Source organism: Ambystoma mexicanum, chromosome 3q (genome assembly GCF_040938575.1).
Source record: "Ambystoma mexicanum isolate Mex_15411 chromosome 3q, UKY_AmexF1_1, whole genome shotgun sequence".
Classification (NCBI taxonomy): Eukaryota; Metazoa; Chordata; class Amphibia; order Caudata; family Ambystomatidae; genus Ambystoma; species Ambystoma mexicanum.
Window position 1 is genome coordinate 179,280,311 of NC_090926.1, and position 24,510 is coordinate 179,304,820.

At 47.7% G+C, this 24,510-nt stretch overlaps 1 protein-coding gene across 1 annotated transcript in view; it reads left to right on the forward strand.

Annotated features, from left to right (window-relative positions):
* The window catches only part of LOC138581824 (transmembrane protease serine 12-like), a 1,241,011-nt gene that overhangs the window by 809,250 nt on the left and 407,251 nt on the right, over positions 1-24,510 (forward strand). The window contains exon 3 of the mRNA XM_069652823.1: positions 14,889-15,151. Coding sequence (XP_069508924.1) covers positions 14,889-15,151 — 263 coding nt within the window. The remainder of the gene's footprint in view (positions 1-14,888; positions 15,152-24,510) is intronic.

Below are 24,510 nucleotides of genomic sequence, written 5' to 3' on the forward strand. Positions count from 1 at the left end.
ATTTCAGGGGTGCGCAAGAAGTTCCACACGCGATTGGCCTGGGCGCGTGTATTTCAGGGGCTCGCAGGTGGTTTCACACGCGATCGGGCCTGGGGGAGCGTGTGCGTGTATTTCAGGGGTGCGCAAGAAGTTCCACACGCGATTGGCCTGGGCGCGTTTATTTCAGGGGCTCGCGAGTGGTTTCACACGCGATCAGGCCTGGGGGAGCATGTGCGTGTATTTCAGGGGTGCGTGAGAAGTATTACAAGCGAATGGCCTGGGTGCGTGTATTTCAGGGGTACGCGAGAAGTTCCACACGCGATTGGCCTGGGCGCGTGTATTTCAGGGGCTTGCGGGTGGTTTCACGCGCGACCTGTCCTGGGGGAGCGTGTGCGTGTACTTCAGGGGTGCGCGAGAAGTATTACACGCGAATGGCCTGGGTGCGTGTATTTCAGGGGTGCGCGAGAAGTTCCACACGCGATTGGCCTGGGCGTGTGTATTTCAGGGGCTCGCGGGTGGTTTCACACGCGATCGGGCCTGGGGGAGCGTGTGCGTGTATTTCAGGGGTGCGCGAGAAGTATTACACGCGAATGGCCTGGGTGCGTGTATTTCAGGGGTGCGCAAGAAGTTCCACATGCGATTGGCCTGGGTGTGTGTATTTCAGGGGCTCGCGGGTGGTTTCACACACGATCGGGCCTGGGGGAGCGTGTGCGTGTATTTCAGGGGTGCGCGAGAAGTTCCACACGCGATTGGCCTGGGCGCGTGTGTTTCAGGGGCTCGCGGGTGGTTTCACACGCGATCGGGCCTGGGGGAGCGTGTGCGTGTATTTCAGGGGTATGCGAGAAGTTCCACACGCGATTGGCCTTGGCGCGTGTATTTCAGGGGTGCGCGAGAAGTTCCACACGCGATTGGCCTGGGTGCGTGTATTTTAGGGGCTCGCGGGTGGTTTCACACACGATCGGGCCTGGGGGAGCGTGTGCGTGTATTTCAGGGGTGCGCGAGAAGTTCCACACGCGATTGGCCTGGGCACGTGTATTTCAGGGGCTGGCGGGTGGTTTCACACGCGATCGGGCCTGGGGGAGCGTGTGCGTGTATTTCAGGGGTGCGCGAGAAGTATTACACGCGAATGGCCTGGGTGCGTGTATTTCAGGGGTGCGCCAGAAGTTCCACACGCGATTGGCCTGGGTGCGTGTATTTCAGGGGCTCGCGGGTGGTTTCACACGCAATCGGCCCCGGGTGGAGCGTGTGCGTGTATTTCAGGGGTGCGGGAGAAGTTCCACACACGATTGGCCTGGGCGCATGTATTTCAGGGGCTCGAGGCTGGTTTCACACGCGATCGGGCCTGGGGGAGCGTGTGCGTGTATTTCAGGGGTGCGTGAGAAGTACCACACGCGATTGGGCTGGGTGCGGGTATTCCAGGGCTGCGCGGGAAGTTTTACACGCTCGCCTACAACACGTATTCATGGAAACGAACGTGGCCAATCCGGAAATACGTACGCCAGCAGGAAGTAGGCGTACGTCCACCCGCACAGCATAAAAGTGCACGCAAACAACAAACAATCTCAGACGCCAGGATGAACATACCGTTCCTAGCAGCAGTGGCCGTGGGATACCGCAGGAGGAGGAGGAGGATAGTCCGGGCCAGAATTTTTACACCCAGAACCAGCCTTTTTGGGATGCCTGATGAACATGTGTATGGGAGGTACGGGTTTCCACCTCACATAATACTCGACCTGGTCAGTGAGTGGGAGGATGACCTCACATCAACCACCCTGTGCTCCCAAGCACTCAGCCCCCTGGAGAAGGTCCTCAATGTACTGCACTTCCTGGCCACTGGATCATTTTAGCGGACAAGTGCCATAGTGGGGGGGGGTGTCACAGGCCACGCAGTCACACTGCCTACACCAGGTCTTGGCCATCATCACTGCATGCCCATCAGTCCGCAGGCACATATACCTGCCCAGAACACCTGCAGAAAGGCAGGCTGTTGCCCAGGACTTCTACAGGGTGGCACAATTCCCCAAAGTGCTAGGTGCCATTGATTGCACCCATGTGGCTCTACGTCCCCCCAGGGCAACTGAGCACATCTATAGAAATCGCAAGCACTGGCATTCCATTAACGCCCAGGTAGTATGTGATGCCAAGGAAATCATCACCTCAGTATATGCCAACTATCCAGGCTCCACCCACGACAGTTTCATCTACAGAATGTCTACCCTAAACCGGGACATAGAAGCTGGACGGCATGGCGATACATGGCTGCTCGGTGAGTATAAATGCCACTGCGCATGCATGTATGTCAGATACTGAGTAATGTCACAACCCCACTGATGATACCCATCACCACCTCCCCAGGGGACAGTGCCTACCCTCTCAGCACCCACATGATGACGCCAATTCGGAACCCCACCACGCCACCCCAGGTAAGATACAACACAGCCCACATTGCAACCCGGGGCATCGTGGAGCGCACATTCGGAGTGCTCTAGTCACGCTTCCGCTCCCTTGACCATTCTGGCGGGCAGCTGTTATACGCTCCCCCAGTAGTGTGCAGGATCATAGTGGCAGCATGTGTCCTGCACAACATTGCAACACGCCGAGGCCTGGCCGTGGACATGGTGGTGCTCCCACATCCCCAACCACATGCATGCCCACTGCGCATGGGAGGGGAAAGGGCACAGGGTGAGGAAGCCCGTACGCAGCTCGTGGCTAATTACTTCACATAAAATCACACCCCTGTGGAGTGCACACAGCCCTGGCACATACCAGCTGACAATCAATGATGATTGTTACTGACAATTATGATGTGTCGATGGACAGTCAACTGTCACAACCATACCAGCCTGAGATTGTACATCTGGAAGTGTTCCATTGTGTGCTTCCAAACCTACACAAACAGCACCAATGCTGTGTTCAGAAGACACACTTCTATGCTGCTAAAATCATTACCCCCTTGCAAGACACAACATGACAACAGTGCCATGTCACCCAACCCCTCCCCAGCACCGCCACCCAACACACCATGGCATGACATGCCATGTGAGAGCAAACAAAGTCATCCCCCAAACATGACATGTGTCACAAAGTACAGTGTCCCTAATGGAAACTGGCCACACACAATATGCCCACATGAATGTAGAAACAACACACATGACCAAATACTTACCACAATACAATCGACATAGCATAAACATGACAGTACTAAGGCAAAGGATACGTAGTCTTACAACATGAGAATGCCAGCACATCCACCACCTCCAACTGTACAGTGTTGTTGCCACGCACATCTGGAAGTCCACTGCTCACAACATGAGCTCCATCTCCAAAGCGGACGGCCTTGTGAAGACATGAGGAATGAACCTGCAAATCAGGAGGGAGACATGGATGCACAACCACACATCAATACACCATGCAGTGCACAATACAACAACAATATGCACTAGGAATGTATACACAGTATTGACTACAGACTGCCCACAAAGCTCATGGGAGTCCAACGTCACTGTGTAATTCCCTGTCACTTGGGCACACCCTTTGCAAGCCCATGGAAACGGGAAGTAGGAGGGGTGTGTGTCTCACTGACCCAAGCATCTAACCCAAACTCAGGACAAGCCTGCATGTGCCCAGCCGGAATACAGTGGATGCCCACGGGAGACACACAAGGCAACACACTGCAACAAAAAATCAAAAATCAAAAATGGCCATGTGTGGGCCAGGAGGGGTGGGGGAGGCCACCCAGGAGGTCCGAGGACAGGGTGCCCACCAACAGCCACCTGCGTGAATGTTGCGAAAAAAAACCACCGCCATGGGCTCATGGCCTGCACGGCTACTAAATAGTGGGAGATTCACTGCTGGATTCGCTCTCCTCAACCTCTGCTGCTGCTGCCACAGGAGGTGGTGGTGCCATTGGAGGCAGCCCACGCAATGCCCTAGTTTGGTCCTCCATGGCAGCAAGCATGCGGGCCTGGAAGGCCTCGTTCTGGAGGGATATGGTGCGGAGATCCCCATGCAACACCCGACGTGTTGCCCGGACCTCCGCCCGAGTTGCCTGCATCTCTGCTGAGAGCGTACGGGTGACGCGCTCCAGCAGCTCTTCCGTCCTGGTGACAGTGGAAGCCTCAAGGTCCACAAGAGTCTGCCTGAGGTGCCGGACCTCTCCCCTCAGGGCTTCCCTCTGTCCCTGGGCATCTATAGAAATTGATTCCCTCAGATTGTCCAGGGCTGCCTGTCTGTCCCTGTTGGACGCCAACATGTCCTCCCTGACTGATTGGCAAATGGAGTCTGTTGCCTGCTGTAGTAGCTCCATCTGCCTTTCTGGGGGGACAATGGAAGTGGCCACCCTCTCCATGGCTTGAGCAATCATTTCGGATGATGCTGCCTGTTGGTTGGCCATACCGTAAATGGATTGCTCCCATGCGGTATTGCCTGGTGGCGGACGGCCACCGCGTTGGCAGGCACCACACCTGTCTGGGGCAAGGCGAACTGCGCCTTGCTGTGTCGGCACTGCCTGAGGCTGCAGGACTGCATTTCCGCTCTGAACTGCTGGCCCAGGAACAGGATCAGATGTTGCAGAGTGTGGCCCTGCATCCGTAACCACCACAGGCGCACCTACCAACACTGACATCCCCATAGTGGGCTCTACCCCTGGTGCAGGTGGGTCGGACAGAACAGTATCCCTTCCATGAAGACATACCTGCGAATCCACATAGGCCCCATCCGAATCAACACCTGAAAAGAGTTCTGGGGAGGTGCAGCCAGGGACACCCAGGGACAGTATGGCCTGCAGCAAGAGAGGGTTCTCCCCCACCACCAAACCACGTCCCCCACTGGTGCCTGGTCGTGCTTCAGATCCCTCCTGGGCCTGCACCATCTCCTCTCCCTCAACAGCATCAGGTGCGTCATCCTCTGCAAAAACAAGAAAGACAAAAAATGGAAACAGGCATTAGCATCATGGCACGCTATTAGGCCAGACAAGCTACAGTACCAGTACTTGATTTACACATGTCCCACATGACTATAACCCTCCCATGCATGCACTGTCCATGAGTTGGAAGGGGAGGAAAATGTCAGACACTGATGACACCAAGATGGGAGAGCAACACATCAGCTGCATGCTGGCTAGCAGTGCCATCACACATTGGCCTGTGAGTGGCATGTCCAATACACATACATGACACATGCCATCACACAGATGGCATGTACCATGGACATGTCATATATGTGACAATGGGGCAGAGTGATGCGCAGTAGAACCAGGTGAATTCCTACAATCAGCCTGAATGAACACAGCTAAATACGGAACAATGTGGTAGCAAGATGCCACTTCAAGGGCAACTGACGCAATGTAGTGCAAAATGCCTACTGTGGCCAGAAGGGATACTGTAGTACCCAAATCCCGTGGAACTTCTCGCGCACCCCTGAAATACACGTGCCCAGGACAATCGCGTGTGAAAACACCCGCGAGCCCCTGAAATACACGGACCCAGGCCGATCGCGTGTGAAACTTCTCGCGCACCCCTGAAATACACGCACACGCTCCCCCAGGCCCGATCGCATATGGAACTTCTCGCGCACCCCTGAATTACACGCGCCCAGGACAATCGCGTGTGAAAACACCCGCGAGCCCCTGAAATACACGCACCCTGGCCAATCGCGTGTGGGACTTCTCGCGCACCCCTGAAATACATGCACACGCTCCCCCAGGCCCGATCGCGTGTGGAACTTCTCGCGCACCCCTGAAATACACGCGCCCAGGACAATCGCGTGTGAAAACACCCGCAAGTCTCTGAAATACACGCACCCAGGCCAATCGCGTGTGAAACTTCTCGCGCACCCCTGAAATACACGCACACGCTCCCCCAGGCCCGATCGCGTGTGGAACTTCTCGCGCACCCCTGAAATACACGCGCCCAGGACAATCACCTGTGAAAACACCCGCGAGCCCCTGCAATACACGCACCCAGGCCAATCGCGTATGGGACTTCTCACGCACCCTTGAAATACACACACACGCTCCGCCAGGCCCGATCGCGTGTGGAACTTCTCGCTATGTGCGAATTCGCTGTGGCCTTATCGCACGGCGTTTGATGACCTGTGCGCCAGCATGCGCCGCGCACTTTTTCAGCGCACATCCCACATTTTGCGCGTGCATGGACTTCTATGAATAGATGTGCGATGTTTTCTTTACGATAATCGCACTTGCACTGCGACAATCGCACTTGCACTGTGATTTTCGCTATTTCACTGCGAATCGCACGTTTTCGCACGCGTGCGCAGTTTTTTCAGCGCACGTTGATTCCATGAATCGGCCTGACAGTCTGATCTCAAGTCATCTGCCAAGAGTACTGTGAAGAAGAAGATTGATGGAGTTATACAAACTACTTTTTTGCCAAGTACAAAAGGCACTGGGAAAAGGTGGCCCGAAGAGCTATGAAGAATACACATTGGACACAAACCAGGGATTGTGACACTCCAGTGGGGAGGAACCAGCTGTACAACATAAAAATAGAAAATGGACTCACTGAGAGGTAAAGCAGGCGTGAAGCCTAGCAAACCCGGAAAGTTTGAATTTGGAAGCAAGAAGCTATGCTGGTGAAGCAAACCTCTAGTCGCGAGGACTCCGACAACACCATACAGGAGTCTGTTGCAGGCTGACACAGAGCAGGCCTGACTGGAAGCTGGGAACCGACTGGCGGTGCCGTGTCCTTGGGGAGGTTGACCGAGTGGTCCATTACTTGCGCTGACATCGCGTGGCTGGAGACCCTGTGGAGCAAAGCACAGTGGGGAGTGGAAGGAGAAGCACAGAGAGCATTCAGCATGAACAGAGCGAACCAACTCCCCAGGAAGAACCGGTGATGGGCCCCCACCAAAGAAGAGGTAACTGGAGTCACGGCAGACCTAGTAAGAGATTGGGGAAGAGTACTGAATGGGAAGAAAACATCGGAAGTAATCACCCGGGTCTTAGAAGTTGTGCCAATAGTGTTTAATTGAAAGAAAGCCTCAAGAGTAATCTCCCTCATCTCAAGAGTTTTGATAAAAGTACCAAGGGTGAAGATTACATCACACATGATCTTCCTTATCTCAGTTGTTTTGTCAAAGAGACTAAAAGAGAATATATCGGGAGTAGTCTCCCTCAGCACCCTATCCTCAAGAGGGACACTAAAGCCAAAGAGTGCCATTAGAACAGTCTACTTTGTCAGTGTGTTAGATGAAAACTAGGACACTATGGGAACAATTTCCTTTGTACTAACCGACAAGAGGAAGGTAAAGGAATTCAAGGAATAACTGTGTATTTGAAACAGAAGGAGTGTATAACCTTTGAGCAATCCCTGAAGGAAGTCTGGGAAAAATTGGCAAGCTTGATAAAAACTGTTGCAGGAAGTTATCCAAAGATAACTGCTGAACTAGGAGAAGGGAGTCGTTCTCCTGGTTATCCACATATTTATTGAATCAGAAACTAAGGCAAAAGGTTACAAAACTGAATCCTGGAGGCTGACCAAGTTGACCAGAAGATAAAAGTTGATGAGCCATTGAACCTGGAGAAGGGAGCCATTCTCGTTATTGGCTTCAAGTGCAGAAGTTGAACTGTTATCTAAGACTAATAGAAATACGCCCATAGGGCTGGTCCCATTGAACCAGGAGAAAGGAGTCATTCTCCTGGACTTATTTATGTTAATGTCTTTTGTTAGTGGTAGTGTTAGAGTAGGCTAGTTTGGAAGAGGAGGGACACTGAGTTTGACAGCCACCCAGACGATGAGCACCCAAGTTATTCTTTTGTTAGTTAGGGACAACCCTATAGAGATGGGGAGAGACAGGCTTTTCATTATTATTTAAATAAAGATCCTATTGAAAATGTCACCCCTTTGTCCGACTCCTTACTCCAGCACGCCACACCACCAGAACCTAATTGCCAACTTTTTTGATTCCACACATATACAGCTGTCACTGTATTGTAACCTTTCACATAATGCAAATGCATCACTGAAATTAAATAAACACTGGATGCATTGGCCGTAGTCTACAGTGATTTATTCGGCATGTACCCACTCTCATCCCCAACACCATACCCTCCCCAATCCTCATCCTCAACGCCATAACCTCCCCACACCCTCATCCCGGACACCATACCCTCCCCACACCCTTGTGATTTGCAGTCAGTCACATGGATGTGTCCACTACTTCATCCTCTTGCCACCTTTTTGCCTTGGAGTTTTGGACAAGCAATGTGCTGCTGTGGGTGCCTTGCTGGTGTGCTCGCCACAGGTTTCTCTGTTAGGGTGGCTGAAACTGAACTGGCCCGTTTACCACACCGGATGTGCTGCATGGTGAGGGTTATGGCCCGTAACACATTTTCATTTGTCACAGACATGTGCTTTACCAACTCCTGCACTCTTTGGCTCATCAGTGTTATGCTAGCTGTGCTATCTGCTGCACACTGACACACACGGTCCAGGGCAGTTGCCACCCTCCTCGAGGCACCCTGCACCACGTCTCGCATTGCCTGGGAGTAGCCCAGTTAGTTGTTCCTGTGCAATCCGTTCGATCCCCTCCTACCACTGCTCAATTTAAGTGATCCTCTCTCAGATGGCATAAAGTGTGTGATGGGGAACTGGACTCAGTGTAACAGGGTGGTGCCTTCCCTCAGAGCCAGAACCTTGTGCTCTGTCTGTATCTTCATCTCTCCATCTTCGTTTTGTGCATGGTGCCAATTCAGGGCATGGCGAGATAAGGGGGAGGGACTGGTGTGAAGAGGTGAGAGGCTGAGAAAGGAAGATAAGTCCATGGACATGTGGCTGACTGGGGCAGTTGCAGTGGTAGTGTCAGTGGTGCCCGACACAGGGGCTGCAGTGTGGGCAGGCAAGGTGTCTGTGTCCTGCGCAGTGGACGCCTGAGCAGTCTCACTGGTGTCTGAGGTGGGATAAATGGTTTGCACCATAGACTCTGTGCCAACATTGGTGGGAGGTGCTCCTGCAGGCTGTCTTATTGTCGAAACGGTTGCCATAACCGCTGCAGGTGTGTTCGTGCCCCCAGATGTAGCTGCAGCTGTGTACTTGGACTGCAAGATCCTGCAGGTGTTCTTGTGGCTCCTTGGCTTCCTGGGGGCCGGAACATTGGACCATGCAGCATGTGCCATATTGCCATTTGCGGGAGTGGCAAATGTACAGGCCCCTTATATCGTCTCCTTCTTGTCTTGTGTACCTGTTGGGAGAAATGAAACATAGCATGATTACTTTTGTGGAAATGTTGTTGGGTGTGATTCAATGCAGTTTAGCAGTCATGTACTGGGAACACTGGGTGGGCAGGGTGCAATAGTCCTAAAAAGGGATTGTTTAAATAGCAGGCATTGTCACAAGTATCTGGCTTGAGGATTGGTTGCAATCCTTAACAGTTGGGAATGTCTACCTTGGCTGGCCTGTGGTCTCATGTACTTTACGGTTGTGCAAGGCCATTATGCCAATGTAGACCTAGGCCCATTTTGTATTTGAAATGAGTAATCATATCACCTAAAGGGCATTTGGTGAAACCTATATCATTGGTTGTGGGCGAGTGCTGTGGGAGGGATTATGAGGATTCCCTTTTATTAGGAGTCTCGGGAGGATAGCTCAGGGGCAACGTGCTTGCCTTGGAAGTAAGACGACACAGAGAAACACAGGTTTGATCCCCGGAACCATGTTTAGAAACCTCCGGGTACTAAGGACATTATAAATAACCAATCATATCATAAATACGCTGTGCTTAGAGGCCTTGCTGCTACAGATCTGTTGCAATTGATTGGTGTCTGTGGGGCCAAGGCACGAGCGGCTGTTGAAGTTTTTTGCGGGTGACTGCTATTTGGCTGATGTATGTTGTGTAGACATGGGTGCAGTGCATACTGTCAACAGGGGTTGGTGATGTACTATGTGATTCATTGTTAGTCCATGATACTTTCTGTTGGGCCGCCTCCTTCTCTGTGGTGTTTTTTGGGGGTTATTACCTATCATTATTACCCTCCTTCTTCAACATCTGTCTCTCTTCAGCTACCTTTCCCACTGCCTTTAAACATGCCACTATCATCCCCATTCTTAAGAAACCTTCTGCTGACCCTCGTCTCACCTCTAATTTCAGACCTATCTCTCTTCTCCCATTCCTCTCCAAACTTCTCGAACGCCTTGTCTACTCTCAACTTTCATCCTTTGTCACTAATTCCTCTCTCTCCACCCTTCAATCAGGCTTTCGTCCTAAACACTGAAATGAAACGGCACTCACTTCTATTCTTAACTCTCTTCTTACTGCTCGCCATGCCAAACAATCCTCTATCCTTATTCTCGATCTCTCTGCAGCCTTTGACACTGTCGATGACCCCCTTCTCCTTCATACTCTCTCCTCCTTTGGCTTCAAAGGCACCGTACTCAACTGGTTATCCTCCTACCTCTCACCCCGCTCCTTCACTGTCTCCTGGGATGGCCGGTCCTCTCCCAACTATCCTCTTGAATATGGCGTGCCCCAAGGCTCTGTACTAGGCCCTTTCCTCTTCTCTCTATACACCTCCCTCATTGCTCCTATTATCTCCTTGTTTGGCATCTCCCACCACTTCTGCGCTGACGACACTCAACTCTTCCTCTCTTTCTCCTCCTTCTCTACTGACCTCCACCTACAACTCTCTTCCTGCCTTACTGCCATTAAGAACTGGATGTCTTCTCGCTTTCTCTCTCTCAATACAGACAAGACAGAAGTACTATTCTTTCCCTCTAACTCTCTTCCACCTCCCTCTCCTCCCCCTTTCATTCACTTCCCTCCCTCCAACCTTCCTATCTCTCTTCAAGCTCGTAACTTAGGCGTCCTCTTCGACTCCTCTCTCTCTTTTCCCAGCATATCTCTCTCACCTCCCGCACCTGTCGTTTTCACCTCTTCAACATTCACAAAATCCGTCCCTCTCTCACTTTCCACGCCACTAAACTCTTAATCTCCTCCCTTATCTTCTCCCACCTCTTCTACTGCTCTTCCTTGCTCTTCAGACTTCCTACTTCTCCCCTCACCCCTCTTAAATCCATCTACCACTCTGCTGTTTGCACCCTCTGTCTCCTCACCTCCCGTGACTCCATCTCTACCTCTCTCTCCTACCTTGGCTGGCTTCCCTTCCACTCCCAACTTAAATTCCAATTTCTCTGCCTTGTCTTCAAATCTCTCCATGGTCTTGCCCCCCCTTATCTCTCCTCCCTTCTCTCCTTCTACTCCCCCTCCCGTTCCCTTCGTTCCGCTGACCATTTCCTCCTCACTTCGCCCCCACCCCCCTGTGCCTCCTCCTGTTTTCGCTCCTTCCAACTCTTAGCACCTCTACACTGGAACTCCCTTCCTCTTGATATCCGTTTTCTCCCACCTTCACTTCATTCCGCACTTCCCTTAAATCTCTCCTTCTCCATTCTCCGCCTTGAAACCCCTTCCCCCTTCTACTTCTCCCCACTCCTCACTCTTTTCCCCAACTTTCTTCCCTCCCTTCTCCTGCCTTCCCTCCTCCACGCTCACCCTTCCTCCTCCTTCCCTCCTCTTCCACTCCCCCCTTCCCTGTCCCTCTCCCCTCCCTCCCTATCCCTCTCAGTTAATTGCTCTTCTCACTGTTTTATTGCTTGATCGATTCATATTGTAATTGCTTCACTGTTATTTCGTTCATGTTTTATGTATTGTTGTTCCATGTACAGCGCTTTGGCGTTAGGTGCTTTATAAATAAACAAATACAAATACAAATCATGCCTTGTAATGTACAGTCTACGGTGTTGTATGTGTTGCCTTGTGCATTAGCTGCCCAATGCTCTGCAGGGTGAATGCAAGTGTGTAGGTTGAAGTTCTGTTGGGGTTGGTGAGAAATGGGCCCATGGGTCAATCATGTGTTCCCCTGGTCTTCCTGGCTGCCGGCTCCGACCTCTACTGATCCTACTCACTCCAGGCCCGCCATGTGCAGTATGCTGTACACTGTCTCCTGTGAGGGTGTGAGTTGCAGCGCCTCTACTGTCCCTCCTCCAGTGGCTGCTGTCCCCCTACGGTGCTTCTCTATTGGGGTGCAGACCCTGGCTTTGAGATCATTCCACCTCTTCCTGAAGCCCTCACATTCCCATGGCACAGTCCCCACAACCACCACCTTGTCCTTGATCTTACTCCAGATTACTTTTTGTGCCCTTTTTGTGCCCCAAAGAGCTCTTCCAAATGGGCAACCACCTGCTCACCAAACACAGTGAGCTCTGCCTCACTGAATTTGGGCTTGCAGGCACCTTGCCTTTCCCTTTGCCTCCTGACATGTTTTGGCAGACTTCGAGGGCTAAGATGGCACTTTCAAAATGGTGATTTGAGAGAATAGAGTTTTTAAAGATGGCTGCCGCTGAACTTGCCATTTTGCGTCATGATTTTCCGCTTGGCTGCCATCCTGAAAGAATCCACAAGGACCTCTGACTTGACAAAAAGGAATTTTGAATAAATAGATTTGTGTGTGATTTTACTGTATAATTCTACTGTGAAGCAACAGTAATGAATGTAATTTATACCAAGAAAGACTCTTCTCTTAGAAATTCCTACTAGACAAATACCATGCATAACCAATGTACGTACTGGAACTAAATGTACAGGAATGTGCTAGGGACCTGATCACGAGTTGGGCGGTAGCCCTTGTTGATAAGAAACTGAACTGTGTTGAACGAAAAAAGAGGCCAAAGGCTAAATTGAACTTTGAAAATCAAGCGAAACTAGGAGGGGGAAAACCAGCAACAGAGGAGTCTGGCACTGCGTGGGTGCGCCTGTAGGAAACTCTGGGCGATTACCCAATGGTATAGACTACCATAACCAGAAGGCCTTGGGAAGATGCGAAGAAGGGTCAAAGTGGTCACACAGGCGTCTTGTAAAATCCTCTGTAGCATCGAAAGTCTTTGACCGGCAGATGATTGTGAAAGCTAAGGGAAGTGAATCCAACAGGGTTAAAATTAGTACATGAACAGTATATCGAAGAGGTTGGCAAGAGTGAACCCGGCGGAGGGATGCTAACAAGAGGGGACGTAACCTGAAGTCCCATGAACATTGTGTTGACAGGAGTTAACCCGGCGGAGGGAAGTTCACAGTGCATTGTTTGAAAAGACATTAAGACTTGCCAGTGTAAAAGTCTAAAGTTCTATGAACAGTTGGTTGACAAGAGTGAACCCGACAGAGGGATGCTAATGAGAAGGGGCGAAGTCCAAAGTCCTGTGATTAGTTGTCTTTAACAGTCGGCGAGAGTGAACACGGAAGAGGGAAGCCGGCGCAAAGCCCAAAAACCTGAACTGGTTAAAAAGACATTGAGATTGGTGAAAGCGAGAAGTATTGCAAGACAAGGGGAAGGGAAGTGCCCCTTTCCCCCAGTCTTCTGTGGTCCGAGCTTGGCCGAGGGAGACCAAGGGGTGGAAAATCATCACCCAAAATTCACTGAGAAAGCAACTGTCTTGAAAATGTGTTGAACACAACTTCTGAGGGGTCTGCGCCCAGAAGAGGGGGATCCAGAGTTGAAGGCATCACCCTAAGTGTTTGTAGAACTGAACCTTTGTGTTTGTTTGTCCAGAGCATCAGGTTTCGAAGGCGAGAGACTTTTATTGAAAAGAGAATTAACCATTGAAGAACCTGATAGCTGATACGGAACTGTTAGCTCGTGCTGGGAAGGCTCAAGCATGTGTTGTGCTCGAGTCCAACCTTGTCCCGTGCTAAAAATCTGGGGAAGGGAGACCTCAAGGCAATCACATCCTGACTTATAAATTGTACACCTTGTCCTTTATTTGAATAACCTATCCCACACTCTTTCTGTAATTAGTTGTAAGGAATTGGCAATAGTTTTTTTTAGTATAGGCTTTTTATTTTGACAAATCGCCACAAGGATTGCCTTATTTTTCATTTGATGGTCGATGCATGCTGCCATCTTAGACTTAGATTTAGGTTAGGCGTTTTTTCCACCCTGCACTTACTATTTAATAAACACCCTTGAACTGTGATCACTTGTGTCTGTCTTTACTGTTGTCACCATGAGTTCCTTACAAAACGTACGATCAATGAAGCCCTACATTTCTGCCAGCTGACAAAGAATCTTAATGTGGTTTACTTTGTTTCGAAGTACATCTATCGATCATGGCTAAAAAGAAGTGAAAAACTGGAAAATAAGGCATGAACCCGGTGTTGTACTCTTTTTGCACTGGCACTTTGGTCCGCTTGTTTTTCATTTGAATTACTGTTTTATATCTACATAATGAATAGACCACTCTTGCACTTGTAACACTCTTAAGATGTGTGCGATTTTATGGGGCTATTCATTGTACACTTTTAAAAAACATTAGACTTACCCTAACTGCAGCTTTATCACTTACCCTAATGCTTTCTTACTCTGACCACTAAGCATATCCAAACCGCTATCCTATGCCAACATCACCAGCCCTCTCCAACCCTTGTATCCCTTTCTTTAACTCTTACCCAAACCATTACTCTATTAGCCTTAGAATTATCCTAACACTTACCCTGACATTTAATCAAGCCGAAGGACTAACCAAACTCCAACATCTTTACCTTAACCCTTATCCTTACCCGCACCCCTATTTTACCCTATGCCCTATCCTAACCCTAGACTACGCAACTACAAGCCCACTAAACAGTCCTTAAAACGAAACATTACCCTAGCAGCATTACATTTGTGGCTACTTTATCAGCTGCATTTATTGACTACTTTTTGCTATACAACATTTTTACTGCAGAGGTAGTTTCACCACGACTTTTTCACTGACTACATTTGTGTTGGCTACATTTTCAATGGATACCCGTTCAATGAACTGCATCAATTTAGTATAATGAATGAGTGGATGTTTCAGAGACTACCTAAAAACTGCAGCTTGATTTTTCAATGCATTGTGATTTAACTGTAGTTCAATTTATTCTAGATCTGAATCGTCATGGAGAGCAGTGGCCGGTCTTCACACTTTATACGTGCGCTCTGTTGGGGTTGATAGCTACGCCATTTCTAGGATCATAATTAAATCTAACTTCAACATTCCAACATACAGGCATGACATTGCATTATTACGACTGCAAGCTCCAATAAAATACAATGACTTTATTCAACCAATCTGCCTACCAAATTTCGCAGATCCTGGAAACAAGCTACCTTGCTTTATAAGTGGTTGGGGAGCTTTGAAAGAACGAGGTGAATATATTTTTTCCTTTTGATAATGGATGTGGTTTAGTTGTTTTGTTACATATTACAAATGTCCTTGATGCCTGCATAAACGTTGCTAGTTACCCAACTCAATGGTGTGTTTCCTACTGGCCTCAAAAACCTGCCTTTATTCCAGTTTGTCAACTATATATATTATACACGGTTTAAAGCAAGTGCATTTCTTCCATCGTAAGTGCAGAAACCTTATTTTCCAACTTTACTCAAGAATGGTATTTGGCGCAAAACCTGTGTGGAAACAATAGCAGGTTGTGGAGCATTCCCTGCGGGTATCCCAGCTGACCGCAGGTATAATTTGAGCAGTGATGTGATAATTGAGTGCCTCCACAGAACTGTTCAAACAGAGACTAATTGGGAAACCAAGGCTGTTACTATGGGGATTTAAGCCAGCACACAACAAAACATTGTAATAACATTAAATAAATCAGACTCATAGGAGTCTAGGTGTACATTCAAATCAACTACAAGTTGATCTTATGTCATTTAAATGGTTTCCAACTTTTTCTACTGCGTATCCATACCAATTCAGCAAGTGCAATACTTGTTATGTTGTATGCTTAGAATGTGAAGCACAATGTTGTCTACAATCTGTGCATCTTGTGTGGCTGATTTAGGATGGAATGGAAGCCAGTTCTGATCCCTCTTCTGTGTTCTCTGGTACTGCTCTCGGAACACCTCATGAATTGGAGGATGGGTTGGATTGATTCACCCCCAAAAACATCAGGAACGTCTTTGAGCTCCTAAGGCAAGTCAGAGTTTTGCCAACCACGCATGAAGGGGCATATGAGTGTCTGGCACCTTCTCCACTAGAAGCCAATTGAATTCCAGCCACATCAATTATGATGTCATCACAGATCCCAACTTCCCCTTATTTTCAATACTAAGGGCCCTGATCTTCGGCTACTTTGGGTAATTACTGGCTTCCCTAGACTAGCACCTCATTATGCATTTATTCAATGCAACCTTTTGGAAAAGGTACATTTTTCCCAAATTCTCAGACGCTTATAACTTTGCAGGCAATGAGAGGTTACTTCATGAACCTTATCGTAAACTGTTCCAAGACAATGCCGAAAACAGCTCCTGCAGCTGCATCAGCTCCATAGGGCATCTCTGCAATAACATTTGTGATGTCATCTTTGATGTCATGGGTGTTAGTCTTAACAGTGCACGGTGGTGTCGCAAACTATGGTTGCTTAGCTTACCATAACTGGCAAATTTTGGGTTTTTTTCGGTTTTACTTGTAACCATAATACGGATAGGTTGTTATTAGTGCAAAATAAATATAATGTCCCTTTAACAAAGTTTTTGCATTAAATTTGAAAGGTTTTTATTAGGGCAACTGAACCATAACCTCCCTTTAATAAAGTGTTTTCACAGAATTTGACAGGTTTTTATTAGCGCAACTTAACCATAACGTCCTTTTAACAATGTGTTTCACTGAATTTCATAGGTTTTTACCAGGATACCCTTAATTTGCATAGATGTACCATACAACATACTGAACCCCCTGTCTCTATGCCGATAACCTCAGGGTCCGCGGATTGTGCGACAGTGCGCGGACCTGGGGTGGCATCCATACTGGCCAATAGCGCATACAACAAAGAAAATGAACATCTTTAAAGACCAACACATAAGTGAATTGTAAGTAAAATGAAATAGGTCTGCAAACTCTGTACTTATAAAAGCAGCAATGCAATTGCATAGAGTGTGCAACATAATGGAATGCACCAAGCAGGAAAATAACCTGTGCTGCCAACAGTATTACCTCATTGCTGCATTACATACAAACTGAGAAGCAACTGTCAGCAGGACAAGTGCAAAGTACTGACACTAGAACTGTACTACAAAGTGGTACATTCACTGTATTTTTTCCTATAGCTGTGCAGTTTGTTCTGTGTACAATACTAGTAATAATGGTTTCTCTTTTTTTACACAGAAATGCAAGCACCATGGAGCTGCTTGAGGAGAATTTTTCCCTCATGATGAAATGAGTGAAGACAGTAACTCCAATGGTACACGGTGCAGTTTGAAAAGTAAGAGAACAGTACATACAGGAAATTAAGGGAATGGCCCAGAAGCAGCAGCTCCTCCACAAGTGCATGGGCACACAGAAAACCAAACTAACAGTGTGCAAAATAAACTAGTGAGCCTGGAGCCAAAAATGGACCAATTAATGAACAGTTTTGGGGACTTACAATAATTTCTACAGAGACATATAATGGACAATATTAAATACCACTGCTCCACCTGCACCTGTACCCCTTCCACTTGTCCCAGCCAACAATCCCAACAAATTCCCTGTAAGGAAAGACGTTATAATGAGACCTCAATCTCTTCCTCCACTGGTGCCCAACCTCTGGAAAACCCCCAATTCCCCTGTATACGTTTCCATTTCTGCTACCCCTTCCCTTTCCTAATTGTGTGTATTTAGGCGTGTAAATAAAATTCTATGTGTATAATGTTGCTGTGTTTGTGTGTTTTCTTTTTTAAAAGCCACGGTAGGAGTCCGGCCTGTCCGCAGTTAATGAAAATGGAGGTGTCCTACGGACAACGCGCCTGTCCGGAAAGTCTGCATTCAAAATGGAGGTGTCAATAGGACCCTGTGCCTGTTTGCATGTCTGCAAAGCTATGACGTACCTCTAATTAGTTTGGGGACCCCACCGCTGTCCTGCGGACACATGGGCACATGCGCATCACATTCCCTGTGTCTTAGGGACAACGCACCTATTCGGCATGTCCGCAAAGTTGTGGCATACTTTTAATTAGTTTGGGGACCCCAGCCCTGTCTGGTGGACACTGGGGGCCTGCGCATCTCTTCCCCCGGGTCCTATGAACAACAGGTCTATCTGGCATGTCTGCAATACAGTGACGTACTTTAATTAGTTTGGGGACCCCACCCATGTCCGGCAGACACCTGGGCGCATGTGTATCTCATCCCATGGGTCCTACGAAGACCACACCTGTTTGGAACTGTCCGCCGCATGTGTGTCACACTATTAATTAGTTCGGGGACTCCAACCCTGTCCGTAGGATACCTGGCACATGCGCACAACAGATCCCACGCAATAGGTGTCCTACGGGCAGCCGTCCCATTCGCAAAAGTTTGCGATGTCACCATGTGACCACACACATGCGGAGCGTTAGCCCTTACTCGCAAACAGGGTCTGGGCCCCCGAACACCAAAAAAGTGCTTTTTGGACCAATCCAAGTTGTTTTACTATGAAACTTCACTCTACTTTTTGGAACTTTCTGAGCCCAGCTTACGGGTTCAAAGTGACCGCGAAGTGCACAACTGTCCACAAAGCGCTCCCCAGCACCCCTATATAAGGCCACACCTCAGTGCTGCCCCTCATTCTGTTTTTTTGTATTTCCAGAACAAAACAGTTGGTGTCATTGGCATTGCTACTGCTGGATTGCTTCTCAGAGCACTTGGCTGTTGTTAAATTTCAAGGACTACTACTGCAGGTTGCTGTTTAGCATATTGCTGTATTCCTGCTGTTTTGCAGATCGTTCTGTTCCTGGTTCCAGGCTACTTTTACTTGGATAATGGCATCCATGTCTACCTCTGCTGCTGCCTCTGCCTCAGCACCACCCCTGCCCCCACCAACACCACCACCACCTTCCCAAGAGCCTGAAGAGGGGAACAGGCGTGATGATGCAGAGGAGGATGAATAGGAAGATGAGAATGAGGTAGTGGAAGTCCCTACTACCAGCTGCCAACTTGATTCTTGGGTGTGGAGGCTTTTTACCACCGTTGGTGGTAAAACCAAGGCTTTGTGCGCCACAATTCGCTGCAATACATGCCACACAGTCGCGGTAAACCTGGGGTATACAGTTATGGGACTACCTCCATGCTGCCACACCTGAGATCCAGCCACAAAGCAGCAGTTCCAAGGGTCGTCCCCTTCGAACAGGGTAGTAGGTTGAGTTCCACTGAAGCATCCTTGACATCTGCTCCTGTCACCACAAGTGACACTCCTGTGCAGCAAAGGATTCCTCCAACAGCCTTGCAGGCCATACGCACAGCAGTAGATCCTTACCTTTCAAAGGTCACTGCTTTGTGTGTGTACCTCGATACAGTACTCTGCAGGGTTGTGCAGTTCCGGAGTAGTTTTGAGGCTGCGGGCCGGGACCACGAAGGAAAGTGCCCCCTACCTCAATGAGGCGCACCCAACATCTTCCTCTCTCCATCTGTCCTTTCTTATCCCTGTGGTTGGTGCCCTTTCCCTACCCTCCCTTGTGTGTTGTGTTTAATAAATCCCCAAAAATTCACAAAACAACAAAATCCCAAAAAAGGCTCTTTTCAGAGCCATCTTTCACAGTTTAAATATAGAAGTGCCAATGAAATGATGCAGGCCCCTGCGGAGTCCGCAAAGTCTGCGGACAGCGCTGTAGTCCGCGGACTTCAAAAGCATGCACAGCGTGGCAGCATGTAAACCATTGCATTATTTTCCAGGAGAAAGTGGTGGCTCTGAAAAGAGCCTTTTGTTTTATTTTTATATTCTTGGAACTTTTGAAGTGGCCTACACCTACTGCACACATGCTTGTTATGCTTGCAAGAACGGCTTCAATGTATTTGGGATATTGCGCAAAAAAAGGTGATTGCCAGCATCAGTAAGATGGACACCATCTCTGCGGAAAATGTTGGTGCTACGAAATGTAATGTTTTCATTGTGGAAGGAAGACATACCAACATCTCGCAAAAAGGCTTGTTGACTTTGCACCTGGCTTTCTCCATTTGCGTACCAGATGATGAAGAGCGCAGCCACATCTGTCTCTGGGCAATGCGCAAAAAAATGATTTGAGAGTTTGGAAACATGTCCATGACTTTCCCAAGTGCCTCCTTCAGAGAGATTCCAGTAAAATGGCCTAAACTGTTCCCACCACAATGAACAATAATAATGGCTGGATGTTGCTGCGTCACCAAAGTGGCACAAAGGGGAAGCACATCCAGCCACTTCATGCCACACACTCCATACCAGTGAACATCCACATGAGGGAATCCAAGATGTGTAGCCACTCCACAGTGCTCTGCATACACCTGCAACCAATGTATCCACAAATCCCCCAAAATCCACACACTCTGCCTCCTGACAGACACAGCCATAGCCATAGCAATGTGCACTCTTTTCAGCAAACAGACCTTCTGCCACAGTATCTCCTTGCACACACACCCAGTAAACATTATTGACCAATTCCCTGGCCTCCACAGTACCATTTCCAGGCCTGCCATCCTCAAAAGCCCTGGATGTGGCACTGAAGATCCTAGTACTACCGTGGTGTCCGCAGGCATATCGTGCACTTCACAGGGGTGGGCAAAGACATTTTAACCAGGGTAGAAGATTTCGTCTTTAGTGGTGACTCTGAAAAGAGACTTTTTATTTTTATTTTAGAGGTGCTTGTAAACAAACATCTTTTGTTTTGTATTTTTTAGTTTTTTTTCTCTCTTCTTTTCCTCCTTACTGCCTTACATCAACCTCTTCAAAGCATCCCTTAGACTCTGACAAAAACGAGCATTTCCAAGCATGAACAACAAATGGCGTAAAAATAGTGGGAGTCAATGTCATTGGAGAAACAGACATCTCAGCAAGTTGCAAAATTATACCCATGCCTCTTTTAACAAGGCACCTCCTAACATTTTGCTGGGGATTTAAGACATTGGGGTTGTTCCATTGTGCTCTTGGTAGTATTTCAGAAAAAAAACACCTTTACATTAGGAAAAAGCAGCATTAGTTCTTCCACCAACAACTTCAATACAGGAACCAAACTTGGGGCACTGATGTAGCCCACATGCTCTCCACAGTGCACCACCAAAACATCAGGACTACCAAAAGTAGCTACGTTTCTGCAAAGAGCAAGCAGTGCCTGCAAATTGTGGCCAGACACACTGCACCATAAAGCTTCCAGGCCTGGAAAACCAAGATCTGCAGAAACCCCTCTTGCCTTTGCATACCTCTCCAGATCAGATACAAAGGAATCTCCCGCTATCCATACAATAACTCAGCCATATTCACTACACAACCAATAGAGCAATGAACATAAGTATTACCCTCCCTTCCTGTAAAGCACACCATTAACGCCTGATTGGCTAATCCCCACAGTCCCATTTCCATGCCAGGCATGCTGAGAAGCCCCGGATGTGGCTCATGTGATCCACAAACTACTGCGGTGTCCACGGATCTCGTAACACAGGGATGGCCCTTGTTCCCTTTCCACTTCACACTTTGCAACACTCTCGTATTGGCTACTGATAAGCAGTCCCACAACCATTCACCAATCACATCCAAGATCTCTACATCTAACTCTATCAACTAAGTACAACACTGCAGATGTTCAACAATCAGAGCACAGGTCTCCTATGATTTCCAAGCACCTGCACCCAAAAGTGCTGTAAAACTCTCCAAGATTTCTACTTCCAGCTTCATCCACATCTACATCCATCAACACACACTACAGGTATGCATATGCTTTGTAATGCACACAGAAAATAATAACTGCATGTATGTTACCAAAGCATTGCAAGTACATAGATTGCATGCATATGGACAGGGTGCCTGCCACTTGCCCTGCATAACCTACTCAATAATCATAATGTCATGTGTACCATCTCCTCACATCAACTGACAGTTACTTACAATGCCATTTCCTTTCACAATTTTCTTGTACTGCTCACTAGCATAACAGCTACAAACCACATAATTCAATTTCAGCACCACTGCCTGTGATTTATTTAAATAGAAAACACATTGGGAACATTTGCACAGCACATTCAAATGCCAGATCCTATGTGAAATGCCAGAATGTAATTAACAAAATTCGACACACAATAATATTCTCATTTCCAATCTCTTCATCTTTCTGCCATTTATCTCACTATACTATGACTTCCACTAATCCATTTCCAAAAACATCAGGCACACTTATCACTGCAGCACTGGCCCCCATACCAACAATGCTAATACTCCCAAGTCCCCACTCGTATGCAGTGCTGTACAATTGCACACACACACTAACTCTTCCTGCCAACAAATCACCCTACAATCTAAAACAATGTGTTCTCCTACTGTATTACTGTACCATTAACAAACATACCCACCAACTTCCTTCTTTTGTAATTGCAGTGAAGGACTGCCTCCTAAAAGCCCCAGTAATGTCTCTGCTGGAAGGTAAAACCCAGAAGAAACCGACTCTTCACATCCAACAAAGTGCAGTACTTTTGCAGTGTTCTGCCTGTTACTCAGACAGTGCCGTGTTGTTGTATTGTAGCCTAGACAATTATATCCAAACCCAGAGCACTTACTTCACCCTTACTCATTGCACCTTGCCAGGTCCACTGTTTCTATTGTCATCAGAACACCAGTATGTTCATACACACTAGTTTTATGAAAACATTGTAATTTCCTTAGTTCTTCAAGCACATTACAATGTCATGCACACTGAAGCATCTTTCCCACAGGAACACACACGCATACCAGTACAGCCTTCCCAACCAAAAGTAACAGCCCTTTGCACAATCACACTCCTCTTTGTATACCTACCCTCATATTCAGACTCATGCACATTACACACAAATACATTGCACAACTTCCAAACCCACACTTTCCTTTTTTCTCCAACAGACACTAGAGAATGCCTACCAAAAAGCAACTCCATAGAAAACAACACAGAAATAGAGCAGATAAAACTCAAACCATGCAAAATGGCCATCCACCTCTAGCAGACTTTTCAAACAAAACAGTGGGCCTCATCACGAGTTGGGTGGTAACGCTGGCGCTAATAGCGCTGGTGTTAATAGCCCTACCGCCAAACCTGCTGGCGCCAATAGCGCCGAATCACGGGTTTGGCGGAACGGGTATTGCCCATTCCCCACTGAGCCCATTCGGGAATTCCCCATTGGGCTCAATGGGGAATTTTCACGCTCTTACCACCGGCGGATTTTCCGCCGAAGGTAAGAGCGTGAAATTTTGGCGGATTTCCCTCCAGCTCAGAGCTGGGGGGAAATCTGCCAAACCCGTGATTTGGCGGACCCTTAAATGGGGCGGTAATAGCGCTACCGCCGCATTTAATGGTTACCGCCCAACTCGTGATGAGGCCCACAGTCACTGAGCACAATGGAACCAGGTAGCAGGAAAAAAAGTGTGACTTCTCTTCCAAAATGTAAAACTAAAACTAAATGTATCAAGAAAAATGCAACTACCAGAAGTTTTAACACTACATTTGCCAACGTTAACATAGCCACAAGTAAGCCTTCCAAAAAATTAATTTTACAAGAAATGTTCCACCCTGGAGTCCTTCAGAACCTTATAAAAACAGGGGAAAAATAACACTCACCCCTTCAAAGTTACCGTAGAAAACTGATCCTGCATGCTCTTGTAGACAGTGCAGTGCTCCTCAAAAGGAAATTGTTTATATTAATTTTAAAGAGAATGAAACCACTAGCAAAATTAATTAGTAAACTACAAAGAGTACTTTGCAACATGCACAATATCAACATAGATAACTTTGCAAATGTCTGTGTAGGCGAGTGGATTCACACAACCAGCACAGAGCCATATTTCAATGAAGAGGCATACAAACAAGAGCAAACAAACCCAACTGCCATGCATAGCAGTGGCCGAGGGTATGAAAAGGTAGACAGTACCCTTATGCCAGAAGAAACGCTCATTGCAAGAATGTACCGAACAAACTTACAATCAACTCTCCATTCCACTGAACCAATCCGTCCCTTCTACAAATGGCCCTGTACCTCAATGTGTAACGTACAAAAACAATCCTTCAAATCTTTGCGGCAGTTCCTCAATCAGTATGTGAAAGCCAAAGACAAATTAAAAATTAAAGTATTACAAACCATGGACACCTGTCCAGTGCGCAAATGCACAGGACTACAAGGATATTCATTAGCCTGCATTTCCAGGCCTGCTTGCAAAAGCACCTTCCACCACATTAAAATGTTAGCAACACACCATTCTACTACATTAGACACTTACAAAAAAGAAATAGAAACATTTAAAAGCACATCTGCTGAAGCACCAAACCAAGTATGTGTGTGTTGTTGCAGAATTTCTTATACAAAGAACACCAAAACTGTAGATATAACGTACAAAATAGAAGACAATGAGGAATCTTAATGGTTCTAATCACCTCTCTATCTTATAGCAGAAAACATATACGAAATTACTAAGCCCTCAATACCTTGCACATACTGCACTGGAAAACTTGATAATAACCAAATGCCTTCGCGGGCTATCAGTAATAACTTGCAAATATTCCCACTGCCAAAACCACTCCAACAGCTTAATTTGTATGAGAGCATTGTAATTTACAGTGCA